The following is an 18,685-nucleotide window of genomic DNA, read 5'->3' as shown; positions in this document are numbered from 1 at the left end:
TGGGAGGGGGGAGAAAGGAAAATCTCAATAAATACTTGTTTAAAAAAAAGGCAGATGGATGAGATGGCAGAGTGGGTAGTGTGTGGCTTATAGGCCTTAGTCTGTGTTTTTGCAGGGATACAGTCTAGTGGCTTGCCAAAATGCGCAGAGATAAATCTTAAGGGGAAACAACAGCGGCATACTTTGCCAGGCCGCTATTGTGTCCTAGAAGTGAGTGAAGAAAATAATTTGTTCCTTTCCTAGATCATGGGAGGGGCTGAACCAACTCTGTACCAGGGGTCAATATGGTACACCCCCATAAAGGAGGAATGGTACTATCAAGTGGAGGTCTTGAAACTAGAGGTTGGGAACCAGAATCTGAACCTGGACTGCAGAGAGGTAGTCCAGAAACTGTATTTCCTCGTTTGTATTCAAGTTTACGTAATATATTGTAAATTTATATGTGGGTAAATTGTATTAACTTTTATTTTCTGTATTTAAAGGTCGGGTCTGGTTTGAAAAGGCTTTGCAATTAGTACTGATTAATGGAAATGTGGGTTATAAATAATTCACTGGGGTCATGGATATATTTGTAATATGCGTCTTTCACTCTGGCCTTGTAAGCAAAATGGCTCCTCAATTCTCACCCGATCAAAAACTAGGGATTGCAAGTACCTAGGCAGTGGAAGAAAGGTCGGTTTTATTCCAGTTAGGGTTATATGATGGGAGATGTGTAGATCGTGATGATGTAACATCGCTTACTAGCGAGTGCTCGAATCTACTACAGCCCATCCTAAAATACATATTGCGATATGAGCAAACGAGTGAGTGATTAGCCACTAGACCTGACCTTTAAAATTCTTATCAATGTAATGTCATAGTTTCTTGGTTAATTTCAAGGTTTTTATTTATGTGTGCGCTGTATCTTTTGTTCTTTTATTCTCACAAGGCTAGCTAATCTCACAGTCCTCCTTCTCTCTGTTGCCTTCAGTATAACATGGATAAAGCCATAGTTGACAGTGGGACCACACTGCTGCGACTTCCTGTCAACGTCTTTAATGCAGTGGTGGAGGCCATCACGCAAACCTCTCTGGTACACTACCTATTCTGCACAGATGAGGGTGAAACATTTGTAGAGGAAAGCCATGTGTAAATATATAATTACATATACATACACACTTACATGGTTTGTTTATTTTTTTGGGGGGGGAGCATGTGCTCACCATTTAAGGATAAGACTTTGTGAGGTGGATTTGTGTGTGTGTGGTGTGCACTTTGTTTTAATCTCATTCTCTTCCCTGCTTTCTCTCTCCCCCCATCTCCCTCTGACATCCTGTGTATATCTGCCTTCATCTCACCATGTCTATGTTTTTCTAACTCCCTGGTCCAGATCCAGGACTTCTCCTCAGGTTTCTGGGCTGGAACCAAGCTGGCATGCTGGATGAAGGGAGAGACTCCCTGGAGGTTTTTTCCAAAGCTGTCCATCTACTTAAGAGCAACCAACACCAGCCAGTCCTTCCGCATCACCATCCTTCCCCAGGTACTTAGATAAACAGACAAACACACAAAATTGCAAAACCCTTGAGCACTCTTCTTTAAGATCCATTAACCCAAGGACCGCCTACACCTTGTCCCTCTAAATTGCTCCCTCTTGCATCGTAGGCTTACTCAGACTTTATGATGTGTAACTGTGTATCTTTTGTCCCTCAGCTGTACATCCAGCGAATAACAGACGTGGATGGTACGCTAGACTGCTTCCGCTTTGGTGTTTCATCGTCGGCCAATGGCCTGGTGATAGGGGCTACTGTCATGGAGGGCTTCTACGTTGTGTTCGACCGTGTCCAGCGCAGAGTGGGCTTTGCACTCAGCCGTTGTGCAGGTGAGGATTCATAGATCCATGTGACCCTTTAGGGAAATTGTGGGGAACAGCTAACATTTGACTGATAAATATACTTCAATGCACTCAAGTTCAAGGTTTTTACTGGCATGAGCACAACAAGACAGCATGGAAGCAAGTGTTGTTGTAGGCCCCAGAACCCCAATAAGCAGCCCATGGACCAGGTTTGGCCTGCGAGAGCCAAATGTCTGGCCCGCACTGACCCATCGGCACTAGTGCATCTGTCATAGCGTGAAATAAAGTGCGCAACATGTGAAATAAAGTGCGTGCTGCTCTACTTTATGTTGACCTCACCCCACACCATACACTTGACCTATGCCGTAGAGCGCGTGTAGACGTAAGACGTACTCCATGCTCTCTACCGTCTTTGACTAGACATAGCCACTCACACATAATCAATAACTGTCCTAAACCAAGAACATGGCCTGCAGGAAAAGGTGAAAAGTCGACCAGGAAAACTCTCAGTTCAAATCTGACTGAACTGATCACTTTTGTTTTATATTTTACTGCACCACGCCAATGCCAAAGCGACATGCTTGATATGCATGCAGACCGTAGCTGTCTGCATGCATATCAACGGTTGTGGAGCTATTAAAGCAGCTGCCATTGTCGGCTAATACAGCAACAAGAAGAGTAAAACTTTTAGCGGAGAAGCGTTTTTCTAATTTACTCACCGATTTAAAGAAAGCGGAAGCCATATAACTAGCCATAGACTCGTCCCATGACCGAACCGATATGGAGCAGCTATCTGTGTTCACAAGATGTTTTGATGGGAAGACCTTTTGGGAAGAGCTACTTTGTTTGCTTCCTCTGCCTGGGCGCACAACTGGAGAAATCATCTTTAATGAATTAACACAGTTCTTTGAGAAGATTGGCTTGGATGTGAGCAAATTGTGACCGTTGTCATGACTTTTTATTTGTACATGGTAAAAGTCATGAAGCCATCCCACCACAAAACACCATTTAGTTTTGATTTTCGAAAGTATATATTGAGTGAAGATTAGTGAAAATAAAAGTTTAATTTTTTTTAAAAAAATTTTTTAAATTAACTTTTTAAAAAACCCTTTTAAAAAAAATAGGCCTCTTTTTTTTAATATTTGACATTGGACTTGAATGTATTTTTTTTAACACAAAGGAAAAATTAGAAGTAAGTTTTCTTTAAGGAACAAGAGACTACTTCATTTTGTTTTGAAGGGCAAAGCTGAGCATGGAACTGCTGTGTGAATATAAAACTGGTCTGGGTTTACAGCCATCATCTGCAAGTAAAAATATCATAACTTTTATTGCATGATGAACCCGCTGTCCTGGACCGTCCGTAGCCTGAGGTTCAGACAAGTGAGCTTGTGACTGCAAGTAGCTGCACAGTCCAAGGAGAAATTTATTAGGGGTGCTGTTTTGGAAAAAAGGGCCCTGAGCCTCAAAATAATTTAATCTATGTGTCTAAAAACTCCAGCACCAGAATTAAATGTTCTTTGCATTGTACGTGTGTGTGTGTATGTTTCTTTTTTTATTTATTTTTTTAATTGTATAGGGATTTGCAAAAAAAACAAACATGTCATCAGAGCTTTCACAAAGAGTAAAAAGTACATTCCCTTTACAAAGACACACCACAAAAAAGTGACAATTGACCCATTGCTAAACACCACAACAACCCACAGAAATCAAGAAAACAAACAAAACACAACCATAAACAAACGACAAAAAGAAAAAAAAAGGAAAAACCCCCATCAGTCAACCAACAATAAACCGTGTTAGTAGTAGACACCAATAGTCAGTGCAGCAGCACATCACCCACGTCACAACAAACTCAATGTTAATACCCATCTAAACCATAAGAGCTGCCTCAATCAGGGATAAATTGGAAATTCATTTTCTGAACAAATTGAAAGAATGGACCCCATATTTTCCCAAATTTATTGGAAGAGCCACTTAATGAAAATCTGTTTTTTTCCAATCTAAGAAAGTAGAGGATGTCTCTTATCCAGTGGGTATGAGAGCAAGCTACAGTTGATTTCCACCTGGTCAAGATTAATCTTCAAGCCAGTAGGGTGACAAAAGCCAAAACATCTTTTTTGGATTTAGAGAGGGATGGAGACCCCAAACAAAGCACCAAGGGCATTTGGTTCTATTTTTCCCCAATTATCTCTGACAGGGTATTGGAAATTTCTGTCCAGTGGGTTTGTAGGGATGGGCAAAGCCAAAGCATGTGTATGACGTTTGCAGGGGATTGCTGACACCTATCACTGGCTGGTGATACACCATCATAGACCTTAGCCAACCAAGCCTTAGTGTAGTAAGTACGGTGTACCACTTTACACTGACTAAGACCATGTCTTGCACAAATAGATGATCCATGTACATGTTCTAAAATCTCTGCCCAAACTTCCTCTGGTATTACCTCCCCCTGATCCTCTTCCCGAAGGGTCTTTATAAAGTTTAATGACTCTGGATGTAAAAGATTAAGTTGGTTGTATGTATATAATAGAGAGAGATAGATATAGATACAGATATAGGGCGGCACGGTGGCGTAGTGGTTAGCGCGGTCGCCTCACAGCAAGAAGGCCCTGGGTTCGAGCCCCGGGGTAGTCCAACCTTGGTGGGTTATCCTGGGTTGTCCTCTGTGTGGAGTTTGCATGTTCTCCCCGTGTCTGCATGGGTTTCCTCCGGGGGCTCCAGTTTGCTCCCACAGTCCAAAGACATGTAAGTCAGGTGAATTGGCGGTACTAAATTGTCCCTAGGAATGAATGGGTGTGTGTGTGTGTCTGTCTGTCTGTCTGTCTGTCTGTCTGTCTGTCTGTCTGTCTGTCGGTCGGTGTGTGTCGACCCTGTGATGGCCTGGCGGCCTGTCCAGGGTGTCTCCCCGCCTGCCGTCCAGTGACTGCTGGAATAGGCTCCAGCATCCCCACAACCCTGAGAACAGGATAAACGGTTAAGACAATGAATGGATATATATAAACTTGGCACAAAAACTAAGGAAATTTGTGTTTGGTTCATTATTTCTTTGTTGTAACAATGCTTCTTGCCAATAAATATTATTTTGGGCACCTGATTGTCAGCACCTGGGGTACCAGAAGCTCAAAACAAGAGTCAATAGCAACAGCAAAATAAGCTGTTTGGCATTGGCAGAGATTTGGCAAATTTTTCATGGGCGCAACCCACATACTCAGCTCTGCTGCTCATCCCACAAATGCATGTTCCTTACAAATGTGGCACCATTTAAAACGGAAATAAACAGGCTTTCCAACGGTATAAGATTTATTGCCAAGCAGCATTGTTACAACGAAATAATCTACCAAACACAAATTTCCTTACTTTTTGTGCTAAGTATATATATATATATATATATATATGTATATATATATATATGTGTGTGTGTGTGTGTGTGTGTGTGTGTGTATACGTATATATATATTTGTGTGTGTGTGTATGTATGTATGTATTTATGCATGTATGTATATGTGTGTGTGCATATATATATGTATATATGTATGTATATATATATATATATATATATATATATATATATACACACACACACAAAATTGAGCCTTCCAGGGTTGGGACTGGTGTCAGAAAACCATCTAGCCGCTCTGATGGCCGAGTGGAATAAACCGCCGGTCTTGCAATCCGCTCGTCATGTGGCTGGGAGGTTCGTATCCCAGACTCGCCATAACCGGTCACGGCCAGAGCGTCCACGGGGTAAGGCATTCATTAGGCCACCCTCACCCGAGGGATAGTGGGTGTAGATCGGTGTAGTTTTCGGGGAACTCGTCGTTTTCCAGCGACCCCTCTGGTCCATCCAGGCGCCTGCAGCCAAGCAACCGATAGCATTCTCCCTACATCTCCTTCGCGGCATGAAGGTGACGCGATCCATGCGAGGCTTCAGCGTGTAAAATAGCGAGAGCAGCCGACACGAGTTTGAAGGAAGCTGGTGTTACGACTATCTCCTTCTTGTGGAAACGTGAGCCAAGGGCGTTATACGACAAGAGTTCCGGCCATATGCCATTGGGTTAATCAGGTGGGATAAGGGGAAAAACTAGAAATAAATTTAGAGAAAAAAAAAGAAAACCATCTAGAATGAAATCATTAGGTAGGTGGGGAAACATGGGGAACGTGTTTCGAGCAAAGCTGTGGACCTGTAAATATCTGAAAAAATGTTGCCTAGGAAGTGAAAATCTGTCTGAAAGTTGCTGATAGGATGCAAAAAACTTATCAATATACAAGTCTTTAAAAGTATTGATACCAAGATTTGACTAAATCAAGAAAGCACGGTCTGCCAGGGAAGGAGGGAAAACATGATTAGCAGCTAATGGGGCATAGGTAGAAAATGATTGTAGACCAAAATAGCGCTTAAACTGAACCAAGATCCTAAGAGAGGTTTTAACAATTATGTTTTTAGTATAGAGAGAAGTAGAAGAATGTATAGGAGAGTGTACTAGAGCCTTCAGTGATACCGGTTTGCTGGAGTTTGCCTCCATAACAAGCCGTGTCAGAGGGGGATCAAAGGCCTCATTTTGAAGCCAGTATTTAAAAATTCTAATGTTGGCTGCCCAATAATAGAACCTGAGATTCAGTAAAGCCAGCCCTCCAAGTTGCCTAGGACTTTGCAAATCATGTTTACACAGCCTAGGAACCTTCTTATTCCAGATAAACTCCCAAGATCAGACTATCCACTTTATGGAAGAAGGTCTGAGGAAAGAAAAGTGGTATGCATTGGAACAAGTAGGAGAATCAAGAAAGAATATTAATTTTAATGGAATTGACTCGTGCAACTAAAGAAAGATTGAACACAGACCAACATTCACAGCCTTCTCGGATTCAAGTCAATAAGGGGGCAAAGTTAGCTTTGTAGAGGTCTTCAAATTTGTGTGTAATATGGACTCCAAGATATCGTCACCTTCTTAAAATAATGGCCTAAGTCATATTTTCAAGTTTTTCAAAAAACAGAATAAACTGAAACTGAAACAAAATTTGTCAGTTTATTCTGTTTTTTGAAAAACTTGAAAATATAACTTAGGCCATTATTTTAAGAATGTGACAATATGTAAAGCTATGTTGGGCAGTTTTAAAGGATAAGTTGTGTAGAGGATAATTCTTAGCAGCTGTATTAATAGGAAATATCTCACTCATGTTTTAAGTTCAATTTGTATCCAGATATTTGACCAAATGATTGAAGAGTAGCAAGGGCAGAAGGAACAGAAAAAGACAGATAAAATGAGGTCATCTGTATAAAGAGAGACCTTCAATTCTATTCCATCTCTAAATATGGGGTCCTCCCTATAGTCCCCGGGTCCTATAGTCCCCGGGTCCTATGTTCCCCGCTTTGTATGAGACCGGGGAATATCGGACCTTTTTGTATACAGAGGGCCCTATATTCCCCACTTTTCCCCAAAAGGGTCCTATGTTCCCCGTTTTGTATGTGCAGGGGAACATAGGACTCTATTTATACAGAAACGTCCTATGTTCCTCGGTCAGCAGGGGTGTACGCTGTTTGGCGCAAAAAGTGCATTTTCAATAATACATTATTTAGGGCAGATTATTAAGAAGACAATGAATCATACGATTTCTATTTTTATATCACAAAAACGAATTCACAAAGTCCAGGTTGGCTAAAGTATGTGGAAACTTTCGACACTAAACCAATTTCAACTTATTAGGCTATAGCCTATATTTGGGCGCATAACCCACCCCGCTAGTTCTCTGATATTTATGCGTGAAATGTGTCACTTATCAAGGAAAATGCGCCTCGCCGAGTAGGTGAGCTGGCTCGTCTGTGTCTGAATGTAATATAGTAAGCCTATGTTCCTTGGGCAATTGTACCCGGGCATAGCTCAGTCGGTAGAGCTCTCGCCTATGGATCGCAAGGTCGTGAGCTCGATCCCGGGTGCCGCCAACTCAGCGTATGAGTAGTACATTGTGCGAGAAGTGCTGGGAGCTGAGGATAGGTGTTGTGTTCCGTCCTCCGCAGTCCATCTCCCAGAAGTCTAGCGCATTGTACCAGGGATAGACTCCTGCGAAAGCTGGCTGATATCGACAATAGGCCAATTCCGACCCACTTCTTCTATGTTCCCTAGAAAGCCGTCGTTTCCATCATAACCACACCAGCTTATTGGGAAAAGCATCTGACAGATATTAGATAGAAACCATCTGCTCAGTAAGGCCCTTTAAGCATCATAATTGTAATGATGATAATAATAATAATAGCATAATAATAATAATAATGAGGATGATGATGACGATGATAATAATAATAATAACAATATAGCCTTATATTAGAAATGCTAAAAATTGGATAATTGAAATATTTTTAATTATAAAGTAGGCTAATATAGCATGGTAATAACAAAATAATAACAATATCTGCCTGGTCTCTTAAGATTCTAAGATGCTGTATGCTACAGAAATAACGGGACATAGGCCTAGGCTAATGAATACGCCTTTTTGACAAAATATGAATGAAAGGCTAATCAACAACGCTAAAGCTGAATCACAAAACACATATTGCTCGAAAAATAATGTATAAATAGCCAAATGCACACATGATTTCGAGTTTGGAAATATTTAAAACTTGTCGTGGATGTGTGGTCATCTGCACGCAAGTTTCCTGGCGTTCTAAACCACATGATCAAAATTCACCAATGTCTAAACCGCTCGCCAACTTGCAACAGTTTGCAACAATCGATTGTTATCGGTGATAACTCGTGGACTCACTGTCATGTGCTTACTAGCCTACAAGAAGACAAACAATGGCGATAGTTAAGGATGGTGATCGAGGGGGCAAAGTGTTGGTACATGAGAACTTCAGATATCAGAAGCACCGTACCAATCAAGACACCATTAGATGGAGGTGCTGGAGGTGGAACTGTAGAGTGCCACTGATCACAAATAGATTTGAAGTGGAGGACGTGGATGCTAACATTATTGTGCACAATGTTGGGGAACACGTGCATCCCCCTGACGGAGAAATGGTGCACCGTGCAGAATTCCGACAGGGGGTGATTGCAGAAGTTGCGAGGGAGCCAACAGTCCCAATCAGAAGGATCTATAATGCGCAAAGGGTCCTGCAGCGTTGGCAACGTCAAATCCAGGATTTTAGCCCCTCTTTGTTGAGTAGCCTAATGGACTAGGACTACTCATTTTACTTTTTTGAAGAAGAAAAAAGCTTTAACGTTAGGCTAGTTAGGCCTTGGAGATTTTTGTTTTAGACCATGCCTTTTCTGGGGGGCTTCTGCCATAGACCAACCCTTTTTCAGCCAAGCTTTTACTAGAAGCATTTTGTTATTAATAGCCTATTATCAGTGTTACTATTGATAGTATTATGCCTGTAATTGTTATTTGTTATAAGGCCTCTTTTATAATTAGGCTATTATTATCATTATTATTATTATTATCATTATTATCATTATGATTATTATTAGGCTGTTAGTATTATTGTTATTTATTATTATTTATTATTATTGATATTATTACTATTATTATTATTATTATTATTAAAGAAGAACATCAAAGGATGTAAGGTAGCACTCATCAAATGAAAAAAAAAAAGAGACAATTCTCTATTTTACCATTTCATTGTTTGGCATCGGTCATTAACTTGGCCGGGTGGTCTTCTTCAGAAACCTTAATGACTGATGCCAAACAATACAATGGTGAAATAGAGGACTGCCTCTGTTATTTTTTTACCATTTGGTGAGTGTTACCTTACATCCTTTGATGTTCGTCTTTGATTCATGTTTTTGGTTCAGCACCTCCACAAGCCTTTAGTTTTTTGAGAAGCACATATTATTATTATTAGGCAATTAGCCTATTGTGTAAGGTAGGCGGCCCCCGTTGATGGATACTTTGTGCTGGTCCTAAATTCCAAGTCCTGGTCTAAGTTCTCTGCCTAAAAAGTTCATCATTAAAGTCTTTTTGAAAGAAAGTCTGCCAAGTGATTTAATATGGAAAACGAACTGCAAAGTAACAAGAAAGTGGCTGAAGTGTCCAGTGCTGTGCAAGTTGAACTTTGAGCAAAGGTGGAAATGGCTAGGTTATACTGGTAGGCGGGCCTACTGCAAGACAAACTTGCGTTGATTGCCGACTGTCCATGCTGAGCCGGAGAGCCAACTAACTAGGCCTACTGCAGTAAATATTGGTAAGAAATAACAATAAAGCAAATTACAGCCTCCTCTAGGCCGAATTTGGATACGCACTCAAGGTGGCCTGCGATATACAACAGCCAACAATGGTAATACGGCCTAATTTAATCAGCGGAGGAATAGATTGTCGTAGCCTACAACTCGGCCATGACCCCAGTTTTTATTATTTTGGACCCGTTAAGAAAATAATTTGCAAAAAGGGTTCCAAGTTCCCCGGTTTGTTCCTCGATTGGCAATAGCGGGGAATATAGGACCCTTTATTTGGAAAAAGGTCCTATGTTCCCCTGGAAACAGCGGGGAATATAGGACCCTTTTTCCAAAAGAGGGTTCTATGTTCCCCGGTGTCTATTGCAACTGGTATTATATGACCTTTTTAGGGGAAAACGGGGAATATGGGACACTTTTTTTTCCGAAAGGGTCCTATGTTCCCCAATCGGGGAACATAGGACCCGGGGAATATAGGACCCGGGGACTATAGGCACGGCCCCCTAAATATGCCTGTTATATGGGGGTTAGATCGGAGCATGATCGATGGGGGTTCAATGGCGACTGCAAATAATAATGGACTCAAAGGACAATCTTGTCTTGCAGAGCGATAGAGGCGAAAATAATCCGATTGAATATTATTTGTCCTGACTGAGGCTTGCAGAGCAGAGTAGAGTAGCTTACTCCCAAGAAAGAAAATTTCTCCCCAAAACCAAATCTCACTGAAGTATAAAAAAGGTAATCCCACTCCACTCAATCAAATGCCTTCTCGGCATCTAAAGATAGCAAAGCTTCATGGGTATTAGAGTTCGAGACATTACAGATTGTATTAAACAGTTGACAAAGGTTGGCAAAAGAATGTCTATCTCGAATAAACCCTGTTTGGTCCAAAGAGATAATAGATGGGAGAATAGATTACAGGCGTCATGCCAGCGGTTTTGATGATAATTTAAAGTCAACGTTTAACAAGTTTATTGGGTGGTAGGAGGTGCAGGCTACAGGATCTTTGCCTTTCTTCAAGAGAAGGGAAATTGAGGCTTGAGTAAAAGTTTGAGAAAGTCAACCTAAATCAAACGATTCATTAAAAATATCCATTAGTAAAGAGGCTAGCTTGTGCCAAAATGTCTTATAAAACTCAGGATATCCATCTGGTCCTGGACATTTCCCACTTTGTAGAGACAATGCAGCCATATTGAGTTCTGTGACAGACTGCTCAATGGAGTGAATATCTAATCTATCAAAGAAAAAATCAAAACTTGGAGGTGTAGAAGCCTGCTCAGATGCAAAAAGAGACCTAAAAAATTCCTTAAACGTAATATTAATTTCCCAAGGTTCAGTAGTTATACCTAAAGTTGTTTGGATCTGGGTGATTTGATGGTATGATGATATCTGACGTAACTGGTGTGCCAGTAGCTGGCTGGTCTTGTCACTACGTTTATAAAACCTTGATCTCGTTTGGAGCAGAATTTCTGTAGTACGGTGCGTCATAAGGATGTCAAACTCTGCCTGTAAGGAGAGACGCTCCTTATATATCTCTGGGGATCGGGAGGTAGCATACATGTTATCAAGCTGAGATATGCGTTGTGCCAATTTAGTCATTTTTTCTTTTCTACGTTTATTCTCATATCCTGTATAAGAGATTATCTCTCCCCTGATATATGCCTTCAAAGTTTCCCACAGCACTCAAGCGGAAACATCAGGCGTTTTGCTTAGACTCACAAAGAAATCAATATGCAGTGAAACAAAGTTAACAAAGTCGTCATTAGAAAGCAGGCGTGTATTAAGACGCCATGGTGCACGTGTCCTACTAAAGTTTTTGTAATGGATAGTCATAGAAATTGGAGTGTGATCAGATATAACGATAGCATCATATTTACATGCAGACACAGATGGAAGTAATTGGTTATCAACCAGGAAAAAGTCAATACGGGTAAAAGTATGATGGACATGGGGGGAAAAAAAGAATATTCCCTTTTAGAAGGGTTAAAAAAGCGCCAGGCATCAGAAACAACAAACTCCTTCATGAAAGACTGGATTACCTTGGCAGAGTTTGAAGGTGTGTAGACATTGGAGGAGGAATGATCCAATTGAGGATTAAGCTAGCAGTTGAAGTAGTGTGAAGACATGTCAGGAAAAAACGTTTAAAAAAGCACCATCGTCACAATTGGGAGCATAAACGTTAGCCAAAGCCAAGCGAGTATTATGAATCTGGCCAGCAACTATGATGAATCTACTATTAGGATCAGAGATAACATTTGAATGAACAGATTTGTGCAGCAGAATAGCTGCACCTCTTGATTTACCCAGGAATGAGGAATGGTAAGTCTGACCCATCCAACCTCTCTTCAACTTCAAATGATCTGAGGCTTTGAGATGGGTTCTTGTAGAAAGATTATATGGGCACCCAGGAAGTGGAGATGGTGTAATACTTTGCTTCGTTTTATAGGGATATTGAGCCCTTAAAGCTAGTGAAGTTAACGTCTCTCCCACTGGACAATGCTGGTAAATTAGGTTGGGTCATAGCTAGGTGTTGGGAATGTTATATAATGACAAGAGCGATGGTCCACAGCAATTCTCAAAACAGATGTCTGACTGATGGAAAAAGGAAAAACAAAAACACACATATATGTACTCCCCACCCACCCACCGACACCGACTCTTGCAGAAGCATCCCTCAAACTGGATGCACGCAACCCTCCCCTCAATGATACAAACAAACTGTCACGCCTCATAGTGGCTGTATTATCAGCCTACCTACAACTACTCGGACGTTCCTTACAGAAATATGACACGTTATGGGTCCACGGTGGTGTAGCGGTCTAAGCATCGGCTTTGTGTCGATACAGTTGCCCACTGGGGACTGGGGTTCGCCCCCTGGTCTCGTCAGATCCGACTGTGGCCGGGCTCGATGAAGCAGCAATCATTGGCAACGCTGTCTTCGGGAGGGGGGCGGAGTCGGCTTGTGTTCGTCACGTGAATGCGTCTCTGTGTGTGTCGGAAAAAACAGTGGTTCGGCCTGGAGTCGCCTTGTCACGAAAGTGGGGAGGCGGTCTCCTTCGAGACTGCCGGCCAGAGAGATGCAGTTGGCGAATGCATGCAGTACGAGGGTGGGTGTTTGAATTAAAATAGGGATCGATTGGCCACTAAATTGGGAGAAAAAAGGGAAAAATCAGAAATAAATTTATAAAAAAAAGAAATATGACACGTTATGACCCCGGGAAAAGGTGTCACTATTAAGTGTGCCAGTAACAGGACAAGATATACACAATTCAACATCAAAAGTGCATATAAACAATCTTTTAAACAGTAAAGACACAGTAGCATGAACTTGCAGCATAAAACAATCAACTATGTCATTCAGAAATGGCACCTGCAGGGCTATAGAATTGAAACTAATCATAGATGCATTCAAATAATCAGTCAACAATTTTACTTAGCCTATTAGCATATCCGCTAAACAGTATCTGGAGTGACTACTTTTTTAAGTTTTTCTCAACAAAATCCGCCGCCAATGCCGGATCTTCAAACTTATGAGTTTTTCCACTGAGCAAGGTGATGCGTAATGTTGCCGGGTAGAGAAGTCCAAACTTAATGTTAGGGGAGGAGTGAAGCTCCTTCTTGACTTTGGCAAAGACGGCGGGAGGCCTCCCCGGCTCGGCGCAGGATTTGGTTCTGAACTTAGATTTAATTTACTTGAATAACAAGTGGACGGGGAGGTTCCCCATCCTTGGGTCTGGCACATAGGACACGATGGGCCCGGTCTAGTACGGGTTTTTCATCAAGTCCAAGTAGGTCTTGTAGAAACTGGGCTGCAAACTCGGTGGGGCGAGGGCCCTCCGAACCCTCTGGCAAGCCCACCAGACGAACATTATTCCACCTCGAACGTCCCTCCAGGTCCTCACATATCTTGGAAAGTGAATCAACCAAGGTTGTTAGCATGCTAACATTAGCATGAAGGTCGGTTAGCTTGCCATGGTGGTCATTAGCCGAGTGGTCGAGGTCCGCAATGGTTTCGCCATGTGAGACAATTTTGCTCTCGAAAGACTCAAGAGCCGTTTTTATCTCTCTTTTGACAGTCTTCAAGATGAAGGAATTAAGTTCTCTGACAATATCAGCACGCATTTTGTTCATCATCTGCCTTATATTCAACAACAGAGTCTTGTTAGCATCTAGCTGCTGTTGGGAGACTGACTCAGGCTTGGTGCGGCCTCCTTCATCGGATTTCCCTTGACTTCCCATCATGTATTATCCTCAATTGAAAAATAAATTAACAAAAGTAAACAGCAGCAATATTAAAGCTAACAATAATAAACCAATGATTGTCCAGGTGAAAGATGAGTATTGTGTGATTTCACCTTTAAAACCCCTTGAATGACAGGGGATATCTAACTTTAGAGAGATGTGAGAGTTAGATCAATATCAGAGAGGTGTCTCGAGTACTCCAGGTGTGTTGTATTTTCAATAAAATACCTCTCTTTCACAGAGTAATCTTAAAGTGGGGCGTCTGGGTGGTGTGGCAGTTTATTCCATTGCCTACCAACAACAGGGATCACCGGTCGTATCCCCGTGTTACCTCTGGCTTGGTCGGGCGTCCCTACAGACACAATTGGCCGTGTCTGCGGGTGGGAAGCTGGGTGTGGATATGTGTCCTGGTCGCTGCACTAGTGCTTCCTCTGGTCGGTCGGGGCACCTGTTCGGGGGGAAGGGGGAACTGGGGGTAATAGCATGATCCTCCCCAGCGCTATGCCCCCCTGGTGAAACACCTCCTTGTTAGGTGAAAAGAAGCAGCTGGTGACTCCACATGTATCGGAGGAGGCATGTGGCCCTCCCCGGATCAGCAGAGGGGGTGAAGCAGCGACCGGGACAAATTGGAAAATAGGGTAATTGGCCAAGTATAATTGGGGAGAATAAGGGGGGGAATCCCCCCCAAAAAAATAAAAAAAATCTTAAAGTAATCTTAAAGATTGTTTTTTTGTTCCTTACCTGTTCACCTCCTTTTTTGCATGCATCGTCCGCCTTTATAATTTCCCTTCATTGCTGCCTTTGTTTTTCTTAACCCTGCAGTGAGCAATGGAGTGTCACTGTCGGAGATCGCCGGGCCGTTCTCGGTGGTTGACGTGTCAGCAAACTGTTTCAGTGGGCCGCTGAAGGAGCCGCTCCTCTGGGTTATCTCTTACGCCCTGATGGGGGTCTGTGCCATGGTCCTCCTAACCCTGCTCCTGCTGCTAGTCCTGCCCTGCCGACACCGACGCCACTCTGGGGAGATTACAGACGAATCGTCCCTGGTCCGCCACCGCATCAAGTGACTGAGAAAAGAAAAGCGGGAAAATGGGGGTACTGGCCAGGGGGGCCAGTAGGTGGTGTTGTGCCACCAGAGTATAGCCGGGCAGGTTTGGCCTACACTGATCAATGAGACTAGTCACTGACAAACTGGACATGTCACACATCTCAATCCAGCGAGGTTGATACAGAGGAATTAGAAAAGACAAGAGCTTGGATAAGAACCCCCCACCTTAGCTTTTGTGTCAAACTCTGAAGTGACAACTAGTTTTCGAGGACTCTGAAGCAGATTAACTACTGGTTTCCATTGCACTGAAACTGGCGATATGTTCTTCGTTTGTTTCTGGGGGTGTACAATAGCTTTAAAATCAAAGAAGCTGGAAGAAATCCCTTATAGTGTTAGCTGCTCTCCCAGCGGATTCTCACGTCAACGTAAAATCAGTCTGGAAAAAACTGGCTAATTTGGTGATATGTGTAAGAAGGATTCCAGTGCTTTGTGGTAATTTTGGTAACTTACTGTCTGGGATGTTAAAGTAGGACCAATGTTCACTTAGGGTGTAGGAAAAAGGACTCGACAGGATATATATATATATATATATATATATATATATATATATATATATATATATATATATATTCTGCTGAATTGCACTTTGCTTTAAAGCCAATCAAAAGTGTAATATAGAGATGACAATCATATCAGTATATTTTTACTAATACTGTATACATTTTGATATTTACAACTATTTGAATGGGACCATTGCAAACTTTGCTATTTAGATGGAGTAGGAGCAGTAGATTTAAAGTGCAAACCTTGACGCATAAAGAACGGTGGGTTATGCAAATAAAAAAATCCAAAGGATGTTTCTAGCATTTCAGGACAGTTAACACTGCCCCAGTACTGGAGGGGTGCAGCTAACTCACAAGCAATGCTAATGTGTGGACTTCCACACAGTTATCAAATTCTTGAATTTTACAGCTTTCAAAAGCACTAATGGCCAAATATGGTAAGTCTTTGTGTCTGACATCATTAATTGTAAAGCGCGTTGGGTGGCTGTTGCAGCGAGAACAGCGCTATAAAAATACAACTTGATTGATTGATTATAGTGGATTGATGCCTTGCAACCATGTATTTCCCTCAAAGAAGGTTGACTCAGTTCATCTGCATACGTTTATTGGGAGATGCGTTTCATCACTCAACTGACATCTTCAGTGTCAACTGACTGCAGGTGTCCCCACCCTTATAAACAATACAGTGGCATAACGACCGAAACCAATGACCAGTTTCATGTGCAAATATGGGCGCGTCTGCAGCCCTCCCCAGATCGGCAGAGGGGGTGGAGCAGCGACCGGGATGGCTCGGAACATTGGGGTAAATTGGCTGGATACAGTGGGGGGGGGGGGGACTAGTTACAGTTGTCAGTTAATGTCACATCCATATTTGCATATGAAACTGGTTGTTGGTTTCGGTCATTATGCAGCTGTATTGTACTGTATTGTTGATAATGGGTGGGGACACCTGCAGTCAGTTCAGACTGAAGACGTCCCTTAGTTGAGTGATGAAACGTATCTGTCAATAAACGTTGTGTCCAGATGAACTGATTCAACTTTCTGTGATTTTCTTACCAGGATTAATGAGCGTGCATCAATATATGTTTTTCCCTATTTTGTTCCACATTCTTTGTGTTGCCCTGTGTACATACAGAACCTGTTCTCAGCTGATAGAAGAAATTATGCTGTGCAATCAAACTGGAACTTGATACCAAGTTTTCTCAAATGAGCAGACTTCCTCTTCTGTGATATGATGTTAAACTTTAGTATCTGTGACTGTGTATATGTGCCAAAAATTTAATAGCTGAAAATGAAGTTGAGAGAGGTTTAATAATAAGGTATAACTGAATCTTTAAATGTTCCCTTTTAAAAAATGTTTGTCTTTGCCAAAATGTCGTGTTTACTTTAACTAACAAAGATGATTGAGCTTTAATTAATTGATTCGTTTTTATTAATTTTGTATTTGCCACTAGTGAAAGTTGATGTTTTAAGTTTGGGGAAAAGCGCCTCATGGGAGTCGTTTGGCTTATTCTGGCAATGCTCTGTGGAGGACATCTGGTGGTGACAAATGGTACATACAGTTAAATGTCTCATGAAAAGCAACCCACAGGGATGAATCCATTTTGAATTATATTTAGAGTGTGTGTGTATATCATTTCAAAACATATTTACAAATAGACCCAAAATACAATATACAGAGTAAAAGAACGCGTCTATTCACCCTGATTTTGACCTAATCTATAACAATTTAGTTTGCTCATGGACAGAAAAATTAAAAAAAAATGAATAAAAACAGAGGGCACCAAAGACGCAGTGAGAACATGAAGCAAATGACTTAACGTTGTATGGTGATAGTGATGCAGAGGCAACGACACTCAGAGACAAGAATTTCTCTCAACACTTTTCTAACAAAGCAACAGGAAAGTAAACGCATGACAAAAACACAGTTAAGTGAGATTTATTTAAAATCACAATCCAAATGATTGAAAATCTAGAACTCATAACTAACAAGAATAAAAGAACAAAAAGATATGCAAGTGAGTGAGAAAGTGATAGAAAAAAATAAACGTAAAATTAACAGCTACTAAGCTGGCCAACCATCAAGCTAACTAATGTTGGTTAACACTAACCATGGCTAATTGAGTTATTTTTCATTAAAATTCAAACCAGATACATTTCAAATGCCACGCCCATCGGAAGTAATTTACACCAAATCTTGTATTTTGGATGTTGCTTGGCCCAGTAATGTGTAGCAAATTTCATGATACTTGGTTGATCCATTTTGTCGCCTCCCATTGGAATACATTTGCGCACAGGCTGACTGAATACCCCGGATCATTTGTCTACAGGTTCACAAGAGTCAAGCTAGCTGTTACTGAGTCAGCCATTTTCTTTTACGGTCACAGTTTTTTTATATATATATATCACAGCAAGCTTTTTAGATATCAAAAGTCCCTCAGCAATTTAAAGACAATCACCCCTTGATGACATAGTCCTAAAGGGTTGGTTCTCGAATTAACATCCTAAGAGCACAAGAAAGGCTTTTAAATTTTTCAAAATCCAATACAGCAAACCTCATGGGTTTTGTCAGTAAATTTGTTTGTTATGACTAGAGAATATTTGTAAAAATCTGTAACTTTCAGTCTAATAATATAATAATAAACTTTATATAGCCCTTAATGTTACAAAGTACTTCACAAAAAGATGAAATAATAAAAAAAAAACAATAACAATAATAATGCAATATAAATAAATAAAGTGAAATTAATTAAAATTTTTGAACAGATAAAAGCTTTTTTAAAATGATTTAAGAAGAGTTATCCAAAGGAATTGAATCAAGTGCAACTGGACTTGG

General features: G+C 41.2%; 1 protein-coding gene across 1 annotated transcript in view; it reads left to right on the top strand.

The window, feature by feature from the left end:
• bace2 (beta-secretase 2) overlaps positions 1 to 17,545 on the top strand; it is a 57,559-nt gene extending 40,014 nt beyond the window's left edge. Inside the window, exons 5-9 of the mRNA XM_056283233.1 lie at positions 244 to 378; positions 971 to 1,072; positions 1,370 to 1,519; positions 1,690 to 1,858; positions 15,064 to 17,545. Coding sequence (XP_056139208.1) covers positions 244 to 378; positions 971 to 1,072; positions 1,370 to 1,519; positions 1,690 to 1,858; positions 15,064 to 15,305 — 798 coding nt within the window. The 3' untranslated portion in view covers positions 15,306 to 17,545. The remainder of the gene's footprint in view (positions 1 to 243; positions 379 to 970; positions 1,073 to 1,369; positions 1,520 to 1,689; positions 1,859 to 15,063) is intronic.
• Positions 17,546 to 18,685: the final 1,140 nt, after the last annotated feature.

This window comes from Lampris incognitus, chromosome 7, assembly GCF_029633865.1.
Source record: "Lampris incognitus isolate fLamInc1 chromosome 7, fLamInc1.hap2, whole genome shotgun sequence".
Lineage (NCBI taxonomy): Eukaryota > Metazoa > Chordata > Actinopteri > Lampriformes > Lampridae > Lampris > Lampris incognitus.
The sequence above is the reverse complement of the archived record's forward strand: the minus strand, read 5'-3'. Positions and strand labels throughout refer to the sequence as shown.